This window comes from Rutidosis leptorrhynchoides, chromosome 5 (genome assembly GCF_046630445.1).
Source record: "Rutidosis leptorrhynchoides isolate AG116_Rl617_1_P2 chromosome 5, CSIRO_AGI_Rlap_v1, whole genome shotgun sequence".
NCBI lineage: Eukaryota > Viridiplantae > Streptophyta > Magnoliopsida > Asterales > Asteraceae > Rutidosis > Rutidosis leptorrhynchoides.
This window is the reverse complement of record NC_092337.1, coordinates 308587604-308602656: the sequence shown is the minus strand read 5'-3', so window position 1 is coordinate 308602656 and position 15053 is coordinate 308587604. Positions and strand designations below refer to the sequence as shown.

The 15053-nt window shown below is 33.5% G+C and overlaps 1 protein-coding gene across 1 annotated transcript; it reads left to right on the top strand.

The window, feature by feature from the left end:
• The first annotated feature begins 1123 nt into the window (after nt 1-1123).
• On the top strand, nt 1124-2898 carry LOC139849483 (uncharacterized). Its single transcript, XM_071839138.1, has 6 exons — nt 1124-1142; nt 1273-1339; nt 1478-1612; nt 1680-1868; nt 1959-2143; nt 2489-2898. Exons 1-6 carry the CDS (start codon nt 1124-1126, stop codon nt 2896-2898), a joined length of 1005 nt encoding a protein of 334 aa, XP_071695239.1.
• The last annotated feature ends 12155 nt before the right edge of the window (nt 2899-15053 follow it).

The following is a 15053-nucleotide window of genomic DNA, read 5'->3' as shown; positions in this document are numbered from 1 at the left end:
GAACTCACCAACCTTTTGGTTGACACTTTTAAGCATGTTTATTCTCAGGTATGAAAGAAATCTTCCGTTGTGCATTTGCTCAATTTAAAGATATTACTTGGAGTCCTTCATGGCATATTTCAAAAGACGTTGCATTCAAATTATTTAAGTTCAAAAAGATTGTTGATAGATGAATGATAGATTAGTCAATTATATTTGGGAAATATGATAATATCATTAGTATGCATATTTGTAAACTTTCGTTGAGACGAAAGTTGTCTTTTAAAAAGAATGCAATGTTTGTAAAAAGTATCATATAGAGGTTGAACCTCGCAATGTAATCAACTAATGTGAATCATTTATAATTGATATGAACGGGTCCTTTCATTCTACTCATATCATAAACATGTTTCTAAATCGTTCATTGTTGATGAAAGATTTGTATGGATTGAAATTGTTGGTATGCCATTATGTGCTTGGGGTACAAATGCGTTCAAAAAAGTTGTCAGTTTGTTTGGTAACTTTATTTTCTTTGAAAAGGGATCAAACTCTCCTATGTGCAATGGTCGTGTTTTCATTGCAACAAAGCACAAAGGTTTTATTAACGATGTAGTTAATGTAGTGATTAGAGGGACATCATATTTTGTGAATGTACATGAAAGTGGTGGGTGGAATGTGGTAATTGATAAAGATGAGAAGAATGATAATACTGAGAATAGTGAGAGTGATATTAACTCAATATTCTCAGATGAGGAGGAACAAAATAATAATTCTCATAACAAGCACTCAAAGATTGAAGTGGATTTTAATGGTACCGATGTGGTACATGAGACTATTTTTGACGAACAAAATAGTAGCCAGAAGGATCAAAAGTTACAACATGAGGATAACGATAATGCTTGTAATAGTGGTTCTAAGGGCTCCATTCGATCCAAATTTAAACAACTTGAGGCAGTTAGAACAGAGGAGAATATGTTGAATGGTTCAATTTTTTGCGCTGTGGATAATATTGTGAAGGTGGGACACACTTTAGGGGTGGATGTCTTAGATTGTCAAGAGGCATTTCACAACTTAATTGATAGGATTGGAGAATAATTTGTGGATAAATGAAAATTCTATCCATAAATGTGAGAGGTTGCAAAAAATGGAGGAAACAATGTTGGGTGAGGGATCTATGCAACAAGAATAATATCATGTTTTTGGGCATTCGGGAATCTAAAATGGCTCGTTTAGAATTGTTTCATTTGAAGACAATGTGAGGAATATTTAACTATGATTTTGCATGCTCTCTAGCTAGAGGTCAGTCGGATGGTATTATTTCCATGTGGGATCCTGCGGTTTTTGTTAAGGACCAGATTTGGTGTGGGGATCATTATGTTATAGTGAAAGGAAGCTGGACTCGTTATGAAGGATCTTTCTTTATCATAAATATCTATGGTCCACAAGACCAGGGCGAGAAATGTCGATTGTAGAATTTTTTAACTGATTTCATGCACAGTCATAATGGCCATTTTATATTGTTCAGTGATTTTAATGAAGTTACAGAAGAGGCGGATAGATTCAGTTCTAATTTTAATCCTCTCGGAGCGCTTCATTTCAATAATTTTATTAATAATGGTGGTTTGATTGACAGGTGCCTTTAGGGGGAGAAGATACACTTGGATGAAAAAATCCAGAACAAAAATGAGTTTGATTGACAGGTTTCTAATCTCACATTCGGTTATCAATTTGTTTCCAGATGCAAAGTTAGAAGCTTTCAATCGTGGGTGGTCGGATCATGTGCCTTTGTACTTTCATGTTGATAATAAAGATTTCGGTCCTATTCCATTCAAAGTATATGGCTCTTGGTTGTATCGGGATGGTTTCAAGGATTTTGTGGAGAAAAGTTGGCAAGATCATGATATGAACGTTCATTTTTTCGATAAGATGAGAAGATTCAAATAAAAAATTAAGTCTTGGGGTGCAATTAATAACTTAAGGGAGAAAAAACGTGTTCAGGAGCTAAGAGATAGAATAAAGGATATTGAGGTGAAAATGAAGCACTCTTGTGCCTCTCTTGAGGAGTTAGACGAGAGAACAAAGAGTCTTATGGAAGTTGATGAAATCACTCGATTAGAAGAGATGGATTTACAACAGAAGGCTAAAATTAATTGGGATATAGAAGGTGATGAGAACTCAAAGTTCTTTCATGGGGTTATTAACAAAAAAAAGACAACAAAGTCAAATTATTGGGTTGCATATCGATGGGGTGTGGAATTCAAACCCAGGGGACATTAAAAAAGCAATTTTGGAATTCTACACTAAGAAATTTGATGAAACATTAGGTACTCAAATTCCAGATATTACCCTATTGAATATGTTGGGGACGCAAGATAGCATCTAGTTGGAAAGGCACTTTACGGAAGAAGTGATTAAAATTGCTGTGTGGGAGTGTGGTAGCTACAAAGCCCCAGGTCCAGACGGGTTTTCATTTCTCTTCATTAAATCGTTTTGGGATTTAATGAAAAAGATATAGTAGCTGCTGTGAATCAAACGTTCAATTCAGGTTTTAAGAATAAAGGATCCCTTTCGGCATTCATTTCCTTGATCCCCAAGGTTGCGAAACCAGTTAGTATTAAAGATATTCGCCCCATTTCTTTAATCGGTTCTTTTTACAAAGTTATTTCCAAACTCCTCACGAGCAGATTGACTCGGGTTATGGACAAGATTATTAGTCCTGTTCAATCGGCGTTTATCAGTGGTAGGCAAATTCTTGATGGTCCATTGATTCTGAGCGAGATCATAGAATGGTATAAGAGAAAGAACCGCAAACTGATGATTTTCAAAGTTGATTTTGATAAAGCGTATGATTCAGTTAACTGGCAGTTTTTGGATTACATGATGATGAGGATAGGGTTCGGGGTTAAATGGAGAGAGTAGATAAAAATGTGTCTTTTTCAGCAAGATCTTCGGTCATTATTAATGGTAGTCCAATGGAGGAGTTTCAGATTAAAAAAGGCCTTCGTCAGGGTGATTCGTTAAGTCCTTTCCTATTCTTGATTGTGATGGAAGGGCTACATATTTTATTAAAGGAAGGTGTAGATGTTGGAGTATTTCAAGGAGCTTCGATTGGAAGATCAAATTTTAATGTTTCACACCTTTTTTATGTAGATGACGTGGTGATAGTTTCAGAATGGAACTCATCGAATATGCTGCATGTTGTTCAGATTTTAGATGTTTTTCACCGTGCCTCGGGTTTGAAGATAAACATCGATAAATCAAATGTTTATGGTATTGGGGTCTCTCAGTCGGAATTGGATACTATGGCAAATCAAACGGGATGCTTAGCTGGGTCACTTCCATTTAAATACCTTGGTCTTCCTCTAGGAGCTAACATGAATAATTTGAGGAACTGGAACGATTTGATTAATAAATTTACCAAGAAACTTTCGACTTGGAAAGCAAACTCTTTGTTGATTGGAGGTAGATTAACGCTTATCAAAGCAGTGTTGGGAGGATTGGGTATATATTATCTTTCATTATTTAAATGTCCAGCAGATATTTTAAAACAGCTGGAAAGTCTTAGAATGAGGTTTTTTTGGGGCGGAGATTCAGAGCATTCCAAAATGGCATGGGTTAGTTAGGAGCAAATTCTTGCTCAATACGATAAAGGAGGTCTAAATGTTGGGAGTTTGTATGCTTTCAATATGGCACTTCTATTGAAATGGAAATGGAGATTTTTAAATAATCATGATTTGTTGTGGTCCCGAGTTATTAATGAAATATACGGTCGAGAAGGGGATGGTAATTACATGCGCAAAAATAGTGTATGAGGTAGCATAGTTGGATCATGGAACACATTCCATGATAAGAATATAATTGTGCATAATGTGTTCAAGAAAAGGAGTGATAATGGTGTGAGCACGAGATTATGGAAAGATATTTGGATAGGCGATGTATCTTTAGCATCGAGGTTTTCGCGTATCTATAGACTCGACAGGGATCCTGACTGTGTTATTGCAAATGAGCTTATCAACGGAGTTTGGCATTGGAATTGGATTCGTTCTTTAAGTTCGAGTCGTCACCTCGCCGAATTTTAAGAATTGGAAGGGCTGGTCACGTAGGTCATTTTGTCTGAGCAGCAAGATACTTGGTCATGTTCACTTAATTCTGATGGTGATTTTAATGTTAGATCGAGTAGAAAACACATCGACGACTGCACACTCCCTTCGAGTCACGTTGCTACTAAATGGGTAACAATTCTTCCACGCAAAGTTAATATTTTTGTATGGAGGGTGGCTCAAGACAAACTTCCAACGCGCCTAAACTTATCCAAAAAGGATTAGAGATTCAACAAATTAATTGTCCGTCGTGTCCTTATGCCATTGAATCGCTCGATCATGTTTTGTTTGGGTGTCCGATCGCTAAACAAGTATGGTCTAGAATTCAAATTTGGACTAATGTTGGGTTTCCGGTAGTTGATTCTTGGGCTTTATGGATTACTTGGTTGGATAATTGGACGTGTTCGCAAAGATAAAAGGAGCATGCTTATGTCATCGGCGCTACTTACATGTGGATTATGTGGAGATTCAGAAATGGTATGGTTTTTGGTCCGCAACAATTGAAGAAGTGTGATCTTTTTGATTCTATATGTAAATTTTCATTTTATTGGATTAGATATAGAAACAAATGTAATATTTCGCGGACCGACTGGTTCCGTAATCCCCTGTAATTTTTTGGTTGTTTTGTCTCTTCTAGTGTCTTGCTAGTTTTGAGGTTGTTAATAAATTTGGCTGTTCGAAAAAAAAAAGAAAAGAAAAATAAGATGTTTAAATGTCTTCAAGTTAGAAGCTATAAAATACAGCTTCTCAAAGTATAAGACATTTTCCATCTGATGTTAATTTATCCCGTTTCTTCCCCTTGGTGCCTTATAGCCTTTCTTCTAATTCTTCGCCACCTACTAGTCAACTACCCACCTCCTCCGGCGGCACCACCTTCGACGTCACCACCTCCGTCGGCACCACCACCAGCGGCACAACCTTCGGCTACTCTACCTTTTCTCGTATATTCATTGTGCAATTAGCTTGGTTTATTTTAAGTTTGTTTTTGGATTTGATTTCATGTTTGAGATAACCATCTATGTTCATATATATGGGCAAGGTTGCAAAATTCGCTATTCGGAGATTAATCGGTCGGGACATTGGAAGGATTAATCGGAAATTCGGAGATTAATCGGGGATTAATCCGATTGTACTATTTACATTAAAATTTTAAATTTCAAAAATTATATGTGAAAATATAGAATAAATCCATAAATATAAACATAAAGTTTAACATAATTATCTAAAAGTGTTCATTTTGTTCAAAATCTTTAAAATTCTAGTTCAACTTCATGTTAAAATGTTGACCAATTTGGACTTTTATCGACTTTGATTACCAAATGTGATTTTGGCCCATCAATCGACGTTGACCAATTAATTAAATGGATTTTCAAAAATCGGAACGGACTGCCCTTAAAAATGATTAATCGAGGATTAAACAGGGAGTAAACGGGTTTTTTGCAACACTGTATATGGGTATGATTTTCTATGACAATATATTGGTTGGGTTTGATATCTTGTTTAATTTCTAGCTAACCTCCATGTTTTGTGATTTCATCTCATTTGGGAAGAAAAGAAAACTTCGAGATGTATGAAACCAATAATAACGAAAAGTTTGAGCTGTAAAAATCGATTTGATTTCTCCAGATTATATGTCTATTTGTTTTGTGATTCGGATATGAAGATACCAATTTGTCACTATTCTCTACAAATAATAATAATAATAATAATAATAATAATAATAATAATAATGATAATAATGATAATAATAATGATAATAATGATAATAATAATAATAATAATAATAATAATAATAATAATAATAATAATAATAATAATAATAATAATAATAATAAATAATAATAGTTATTATTATTATTATTTAATTATTATTATTATTATTATTATTATTATTATTATTATTATTATTATTATTATTATTATTATTATTATTATTATTATTAAACAGTAAAACCACAAACCACATACAAATAGAGAAACGAAATACTTATATTGTTTCTCATATGAAATGAGATGCATAATAATGCTATATCAAGAAAGGTCGGGCTGTAGACTAGACTCTAATGCACCCTAAAGACCAAGGGTTAACCACATTATGACCGCCTAGTTCCCTATAAGCAGAGCTCTGATACCAACTGTGATGGCCCCCTCAAGTACCCTTAACGGCTCCGTCACTTGATCCCACAGCTTGATCGAACTTTAAATGATTTATTAAACAACATTGTATTCTTTAACCAAAAAGTTTCCCAAAAAGGAAATTTACTAAAATAAGTAGTTCTAAACAACTCAACTTATTAAAATATTCAAAGTTGACCAAAACATGTCAACAACACCCACAAGTTTAAATAACCAAAAAGAATGCAAAGTTTTAATATTTATCAAAATCTGTCAAAATGCATGCAGACTCTCTAACACAGTGAAAGCCCAAACAAATCAAGTACCTGTGAAAACATGCGAGTAAACTGTCAACAAAATTATTGAGTGAATTATAAGTTTAAATAAACGTATAAACTTTAGACCACAAGATTTAAAATGTTAGAAAATATTAAAATATTATTCCATTATCTATGAGTCACCTGGTAACCACTTAACCATTTCCATACTCTTACCAAACACAATATATACACTGTACAGGTGTATCTTCAAATAAATACGAAGTACTAATACATTTCGATTATAAATTGCTAGCGCGACTAGCTCGAAATGGAGTTGTCAAGCCCGATAGATCTATCCATAGGATTCGCATTCACCAGTAGAAACCAGTGATTACAGTTACCAGACTAGGGAATATTTTCGTTCCACTCATAATGAATAATTTAAATTTAATTGCCACTTGTGTCTAAACGTAAAACAAAAATACATGTAATCACATCCCAAAAATACTTTAAAAAGTATGAAAAATGGGGCTATAACTCACCTTAATGTAAACGAAGTAGTAACACAGAAATATGTGAACTGCACGAAGTAAAGTAATCAAGAATGATCACAACGCCGACCTATAAATAAAGCAGATCGATATAAATAACTAACTTATGTCAAGTCTTAGTATGATAGCTATAGTACTTGTTGCAAGTAAACATAGAATAACACTCAGTATGTTTCAGTATGATCAGGACAGCGTAAGGACACGTACTTTCTATTTTTAGCAGGTTTCCATTTTTGGAAAGTTTCCATATTTAGAATGTTACTATATTTGGAAAGTTTCTATAATTAGAAGGTTTCTATTTTTAGAAAGTTTTTAACTTAGGAAAGTTTCTTTAATTAGAAAGTCAACAAAAGTCAACAAAAAAGTCAAAGTCAACCGAAAGTCAACTCAAAAGTTAACCATGGTCAAACTTAGTCAACCTTGAATTTTAAAGTGTAAATTATATTAATAATATAAGTTATAATGTTATTTAAAGTCATATATGTTTAATTATGTCATATCATAAGTTTAATAAGTTAACATAAGTTTAAATGATATAATTAATATAACATAAATATTTAATTAATTAATTAAATATTAATCATAATATAAGTATTATTAATTAATAATAAATTTTTAGTCATATCGTAAGTATTATTAATTAATAATGAATTATTAATCATATCATAAGTATTTATTTAGAATTATTAAATCATAAGTATTTAATAATTAAATTATAATTAAATAATAACTAAGCCTTATAATAATTAAATAATTAATTAGTCCTTATTATAATTCTTATAATAATAATCTCATAACATAAGTTTAATACTTACCATAAGTATTTTTCATTAATAATAAAAGTATTATTAATCATAAGTTTAATTAAATGTTTAATTAAATCATAATGTAATTAATAAATGATATATTAAATATATATATCATAAGTCTTAAATTAAATTAATTACTTTTATATCATATGTAATTTAATAATAGTGAAAATCATTATTTTATATCATAAGTTCCATTTTATAACCATAAGTTTTAATTAAAAGTTCATCGGGTCATAACTTGAGTCCCGGGTGTCGGTTTTTGGCGAGTCTTATATATATCCTCGCCTAACCAAACCACAAGAATCATTAGTAAACTCAATAACACCCCAAGAACAGCCCCTAAGTCATAACCAACAGCCATAATTCAACTTGGGACTTTAATCCGATCAAAAACATGTTTTAGTCATACCGGGTGATCCGTGGCTCGGATTTCGATGATCCAAACATGAATGTTCATCCAATCATCTATCCTAACACACTAGTTGGACCAAACCTGAACACATTCATTTTTATATTTTAATTCCATGAAAACATCATTTTAATCATAACCTAAGTTTCGGGAATCGAAATAACATGAATCCGGAGTCTAAAATCAATGTCTTGATGAGAGGAACACTTCTAAACACTTTAATTAATAAAAACATCAGTTAAGTTTACTGAAATGGTTGATTACTCTGCTGTCCACAATCAATCATACCGAAAACATGTAATAACTAGTGATTCTAAGCATACAATCAATAATCCAACAACATACAAGCACTATACTATCATATTAAACATCAAAAATAGAAAAATTAAAGAAAAATCAAAAAGTTAGGGTTAGGGTTTATACCTTAATCGATAATCAAGAGTTACAATTGTGTAGAGATGAACGAGAGGAACGCGATGATGATGAAAGCTTCTTGATCCAAGCAATAATTTTTGTGAAATGATGATGATGATGGTTGTAGTAGGCAATGGCCAAAAGGAGGGGGGAGGGAGAGATGAGAGAAAAATGAAGGAAATGAAATGATGATGATGGTTGTTGTAGTAGAAATGAAATGTGTAAAATTGCAAATGGTAAACAAAATGAAGGAAAAAGGCTAAACACCCCCCCCCCCCCCTTCATGGGGTTTTCGGCTGATGGTTGTGTAGGGTGGGCCCCATAGTGGGCCAATTTCATAAAATGTATAATTGATTTTAGCCCGAACGCCCGATCGAAGCCCGAAAAGCGAAAACGCTACTACGCAATTAAATATTCGGAGAGATAACATATACGCGACGAATAAAATATATAAACACTATATATAATCATATGACATCAAAATATCATATTTAAAATATTTTGGATTTAAAAATCCTAAAAGTCTGACTGTTGGTTTGAAAACCGAAAAGATCCGCCGGATAGAAATTCACGACACGTAGAAACGTACAATTTAAAATATGAATACAAATATTCACATAACACATAATAATTAATATATTATTAGGAAAATAATAATATAGGTCATAGAAATGACGTGGCACGAATAACAATTAACGGGCGTTAAATAATAAACGATAAAAGATAACGGAAAAAGTAGGGTCGTGATAGTACCTTCCCGTTACGGAAATTTTGTCCCAAAATTTAAGCAGGTGCAGGGGTTGACTCGTCATCTGGGAACAAATGCGGGTACTTCTGCCTCATCTGATCTTCACGCTCCCAAGTGAACTCGGGACTGCGTCTGACATTCCATCTCACTCGGATGATAGGAATTCTACTTTGCATGAGCGTCTTAACCTCTCGATCCATAATTTCAACAGGTTCCTCAATAAAATGGAGTTGTTTATCAACATGAAGCTCCTCCAGAGGAATGGTTTCATCAGCCTCAGTAAACACTTCTTCAAATTCGATACATGAAAAACATCATGAACAGCACTGAGTTCTTGTGGCAATTTCAAACGATAAGCCACGAGTCCAACTCTCTCGGTAATCTCAAACGGTCCAACAAAATGAGGATTCAACTTTCCCCTCTTACCAAATCATACCACACCTTTCCAAGGTGATACCTTCAACATAACACGGTCACCAACTTGAAATTCTATATCTTTCCTTCTCTTATCGGCATAACTCTTTTGCCGACTTCTGGCGGTTCTCAATCTTTCTTTAATCTGTACGATCTTCTCGGTAGTCTCATGAATAATTTCTGGGCCTGTGAGTTGAGCATCCCCAACCTCATTCCAACAGACAGGTGACCTACACTTTCTACCATACATAGCTTCAAACGGTGCGGCTTTAATACTTGCATGATAGCTGTTATTATAAGAAAATTCGGCCATCGGCAAATATCTATCCCACCCATTTCCAGAATCAATCACGCACGCTCGTAACATGTCCTCTAACGTTTGAATGGTCCTTTCACTCTGACCATCTGACTGTGGATGATAAGCGGTGCTCATATCCAACTTAGTTCCCAAAGCTTCCTATAAGGATTGCCAAAACCTCGATGTAAATCGACTGTCTCGGTATGAAATAATAGATACAGGAACACCATGTCTATAAATGATCTCTTTCAGATACAAACGAGTGAGTTTCTCCATCGAATCTGTTTCCTTAATAGGCAAGAAATGAGCTGACTTTGTGAGTCGGTCAACAATTACCCAAATGGTATCATAACCACCCACTACTCTCGGTATCTTCGTGATAAAATCCATCGTAATACCTTCCCACTTCTACTCAGGAATCTCAGGTTGCACCAAAAGTCCGGACGGTTTCTGATATTCAGCTTTAACCTTAGCACAGGTCAAACACTTAGCCACATAAGTAGCCACATCAGTTTTCAAATTAGGCCACCAATATAGCTCCTTAAGATCATGATACATCTTTCCTGAACCAGGATGAATAGAGTACCTAGACTTATGAGCCTCATCTAAAATAAGTTGTCGCAGATCACCAAATTTCAGAACCCAAAGGCGTCCCGCAAAATATCGTGTACCATCTGCTCGTACCTCAAATTTCTTAGCCATGCCTCTGACCTTCTCGTTCACAAAATTCTCCTCCTTCAAGGCTTCTTATTGTGCCTCAAGAATCTTCCTTGCGAGGTTTGTTCGAATGGTCATGTTCAAGGCTCTAAGTCTGTGAGGTTCAACTCTATCTTTTCGACTTAACGCATCGGCCACAACATTGGCCTTTCCGGGATGATATAAAAGTTCACAATCATAATCATTCAACGTCTCAACCCATCTATGCTGCCTCATATTCAACTGTTTCTGATCAAGGATATGTTGAAGACTTTTGTGATTAGTGTACACTGTACTTTTGACCCCATATAGATAATGTCTCCAAATCTTAAGCACAAATACAACAGCTCCCAACTCTAAATCATGGGTCATATAATTCTGTTCGTAGATTTTCAAATGGCGTGACGCGTATGCAATGACTTTCTTTCGTTGCATCAAAACACAACCAAAGCCCTGACGCGAAGCATCACAATTAACAACAAAATCATCATTACCCTCAGATAGCGATAATATCAGAGCAAAAGTCAACTTCTTCTTCAGAGTTTGAAAAGCGGTCTCTTGTTCATCCTTCCACTCATACTTCTTCCCCTTGTACGTTAAAGCAGTTAGAGGTTTTGCTATACGTGAGAAGTCTTGAATGAACCTTCTATAGTAACCTGCTAACTCTAGAAACTGACGAATCTGATTAGGAGTCTTCGGAATTTCCCACTTCTCAATTTCCTCAATCTAGGCAGGATCAACCTGTATTCCCTGTTTACTAATAATATGTCCAAGGAATTGAACTTCTCTTAACTAGAAAGCACACTTAGAGAACTTAGCGCTCTTCTTTCCTCAACAAATCAAGCACCAGCTTCAAATGTTCTTCGTGCTCTTCATCACTCTTGGAATAAATAAGGATGTCGTCGATGAAAACAATAACAAATATGTCCAAATAGGGTCTACACACACGCTTCATGAGGTCCATGAACACAGCAGGTGCGTTTGTCAATCCGAATGACATAACAAGGATTTCATAGTGACCATAACGGGTGCAAAATGCAGTTTTTGGAATATCAGATTCTTTAACCCGCAATTGATGATAACCGGAATGAAGATCGATCTTAGAATAAACAGATGAACCCAGAACCTGATTGAACAGATCATCAATTCTAGGAAGTGGGTAACGGTTTTTAACTGTAAGCTTGTTCAATTCATGATAATCAATATACAAACTAAATGAACCATCTTTGAAATGTCCCGTTCATATTGATTATAAACGTTCCATATTAATTGATTTCGTCGCGAGGTTTTGACCTCTATATGAGATGTTTTTCAAAGACTGCATTCATTTTTAAAACAACCATAACCTTTATTTTATCGATAAAGGTTTAAAAAGCATTACGTAGATTATCAAATAATGATAATCTAAAATATACCGTTTACATACGACCATTACATAATGGTTTACAATAAGAAAATATTACATCAAAAATAAGTTTCTTGAATGCAGTTTTTACAAAATATCATACAAGCATGGACTCCAAATCTTGTCCTTATTTTAGTATGCAACAGTGGAAGCTCTTAATAATCACCTGAGAATAAACATGCTTAAAACGTCAACAAAAATGTTGGTGAGTTATAGGTTTAACCTATATATTATCAAATCATAATAATAGACACCAAGATTTCATATTTCAACATACATCCCATACATAGAGATAAAATTCATTCATATGGTGAACACCTGGTAACCGACATTAACAAGATGCATATAAGAATATCCCCTATCATTCCGGGAAATCCTTCGGGCATGATAAAAACGAATTCAAAGTACTAAAGCATCCGGTACTTTGGATGGGGTTCGTTAGGCCCAATAGATCTATCTTTAGGATTCGCGTCAATTAGTAGATCGGTTTACTAATTCTTAGGCTACCAAGCAAAAGGGGCATATTCGGCTTCGATCATTCACCCATATAATGTAGTTTCATTTACTTGTGTCTATTTCATAAACATTTATAAAACTACATGTATTCTCATCCCAAAATATTAGATTTTAAAAGTGGGACTATAACTCACTTTCACAGATTTTTACTTCGTCGGGAAGTAAGACTTGGCCACTGGTCGATTCACGAACCTATAACAAATATGTACATATATATCAAAGTATGTTCAAAATATATTTACAACATTTTTAATACGTTTTACTATTTTAAATTTATTAAGTCAGCTGTCCTCGTTAGTAACCTACAACTAGTTGTCCATAGTTAGATGTACAGAAATAAATTGATATATATTATCTTGAATCAATCCACGACCCAGTGTATACACGTCTCAGGCTAGATCACAACTCAAAGTATATATATTTTTGGAATCAACCTCAACCCTGTATAGCTAACTCCAACATTACTGCATATAAAGTGTCTATGGTTGTTCCAAATAATATATACATGGGTCGATATGATATGTCAAAACATTTGCATACGTGTCTATGGTATCCCAAGATTACATAATATATTAGAATACATGTATAATATAATATAATTTAGCTAGGATATGATTAATATAGATTTGTTACCAATTTTTCCGTAGCTAGAACAATCAAAAAATATCCAATCTTGTTTTACCCATAACTTCTTCGTTTTAAATCCGATTTGAGTGAATCAAATTGCTATGGTTTCATATTGAACTCTATTTTATGAATCTAAATAGAAAAAGTATAGGTTTATTGTCGGAAATGTAAGTTACAAGTCGCTTTTGTAAGAGGTAGTCATTTCAGTCGAAAGAACGACGTCTTGATGACCATTTTGAAAAACATACTTCCACTTTGAGTTTAACCATGATTTTTGGATATAGTTTCATGTTCATAAGAAAAATCATTTTCCCATAAGAACAACTTTTAAATCAAAGTTTATCATAGTTTTTAATTATCAAACCCAAAACAGCCCACGGTGTTACTACGACGGCGTATGTCCGGTTTTACGGTGTTTTTCGTGTTTCCAGGTTTTAAATCATTAAGTTAGCATATAATATAGATATAGAACATGTGTTTAGTTGATTTTAAAAGTCAAGTTAGAAGGATTAACTTTTATTTGTGAACAAATTTAGAATTAACTAAACTATGTTGTAGTGATTACATGTTCAAATCTTCGAATAAGATAGTTTTATATTTATGAATCGAATGATGTTATGAACATCATTGCTACCTCAATTTTAGTAGGTAAACCTACTGGAAGTGACAAGAAATGATCTAGCTTCAAAGGATCTTGGATGGCTTGAAAGTTCTTGAAGTAGAATCATGACACGAAAATAAGTTCAAGTAAGATTATCACTCGAATTAAGATAGTTATAGTTATAGGAATTGAATCAAAGTTTATATGTGAGTATTACCTTGATTTAGAATGATATCTTACTGTAAACAACAAGGATTTCTTGAGGTTGGATAATCACTTTACAAGATTGGAAGTGAGCTAGTAAACTTAGAAGTATTCTTGATTTTATGAAACTAGAACTTGTAGAATTTATGAAGAACACTTAGAACTTGAAGATTGAACTTGAGAGAGATCAATTAGATGAAGAAAATTGAAGAATGAAAGTGTTTATAAGTGTTTTTGGTCGTTGGTATATGGATTAGATATAAAGGATATGTAATTTTGTTTTCATATAAATAAGTCATGAATGATTACTAATATTTTTGTAATTTTATGAGATATTTCATGCTAGTTGACAAATGATGGTTTCCACATGTATTAGGTGACTCACATGGGCTGCTAAGAGCTGATCATTGGTGTGTATATACCAATAGTACATACATTTAGAAGCTGTGTATTGTACGAGTACGAATACGGGTGCATACGAGTAGAATTATTGATGAAACTGAACGAGGATGTAATTGTAAGCATTTTTGTTAAGTAGAAGTATTTTGATAAGTGTCTTGAAGTCTTTCAAAAGTGTATGAATACATATTAAAATACTACATGTATATACATTTTAACTGAGTCATTAAGTCATTGTTAGACGTTATATGTAAATGTTGATTTGAAACCTTTAAGTTAACGATCTTGTTAAATGTTGTTAACCCACTATTTATTATATCTAATGAGATGTTAAATTATTATATTATCATGATATTATGATATATTAATATATCTTAATATGATATATATACATTTAAATGTCGTTATAACGATAATCGTTACATATATGTCTCGTTTTGAAATCATTAAGTTAGTAGTCTTGTTTTTACATATGTAGTTCATTGTTAATACACTTAATGACATG

Coding starts and splice junctions, on each gene's coding strand:
- LOC139849483 (XM_071839138.1), top strand. Junction 1,340..1,477: donor TTTGTTAAGGACCAGATTTG/GTGTGGGGATCA, acceptor TTTCATGCACAG/TCATAATGGCCATTTTATAT. Junction 1,613..1,679: donor AATGGTGGTTTGATTGACAG/GTGCCTTTAGGG, acceptor TTTGATTGACAG/GTTTCTAATCTCACATTCGG.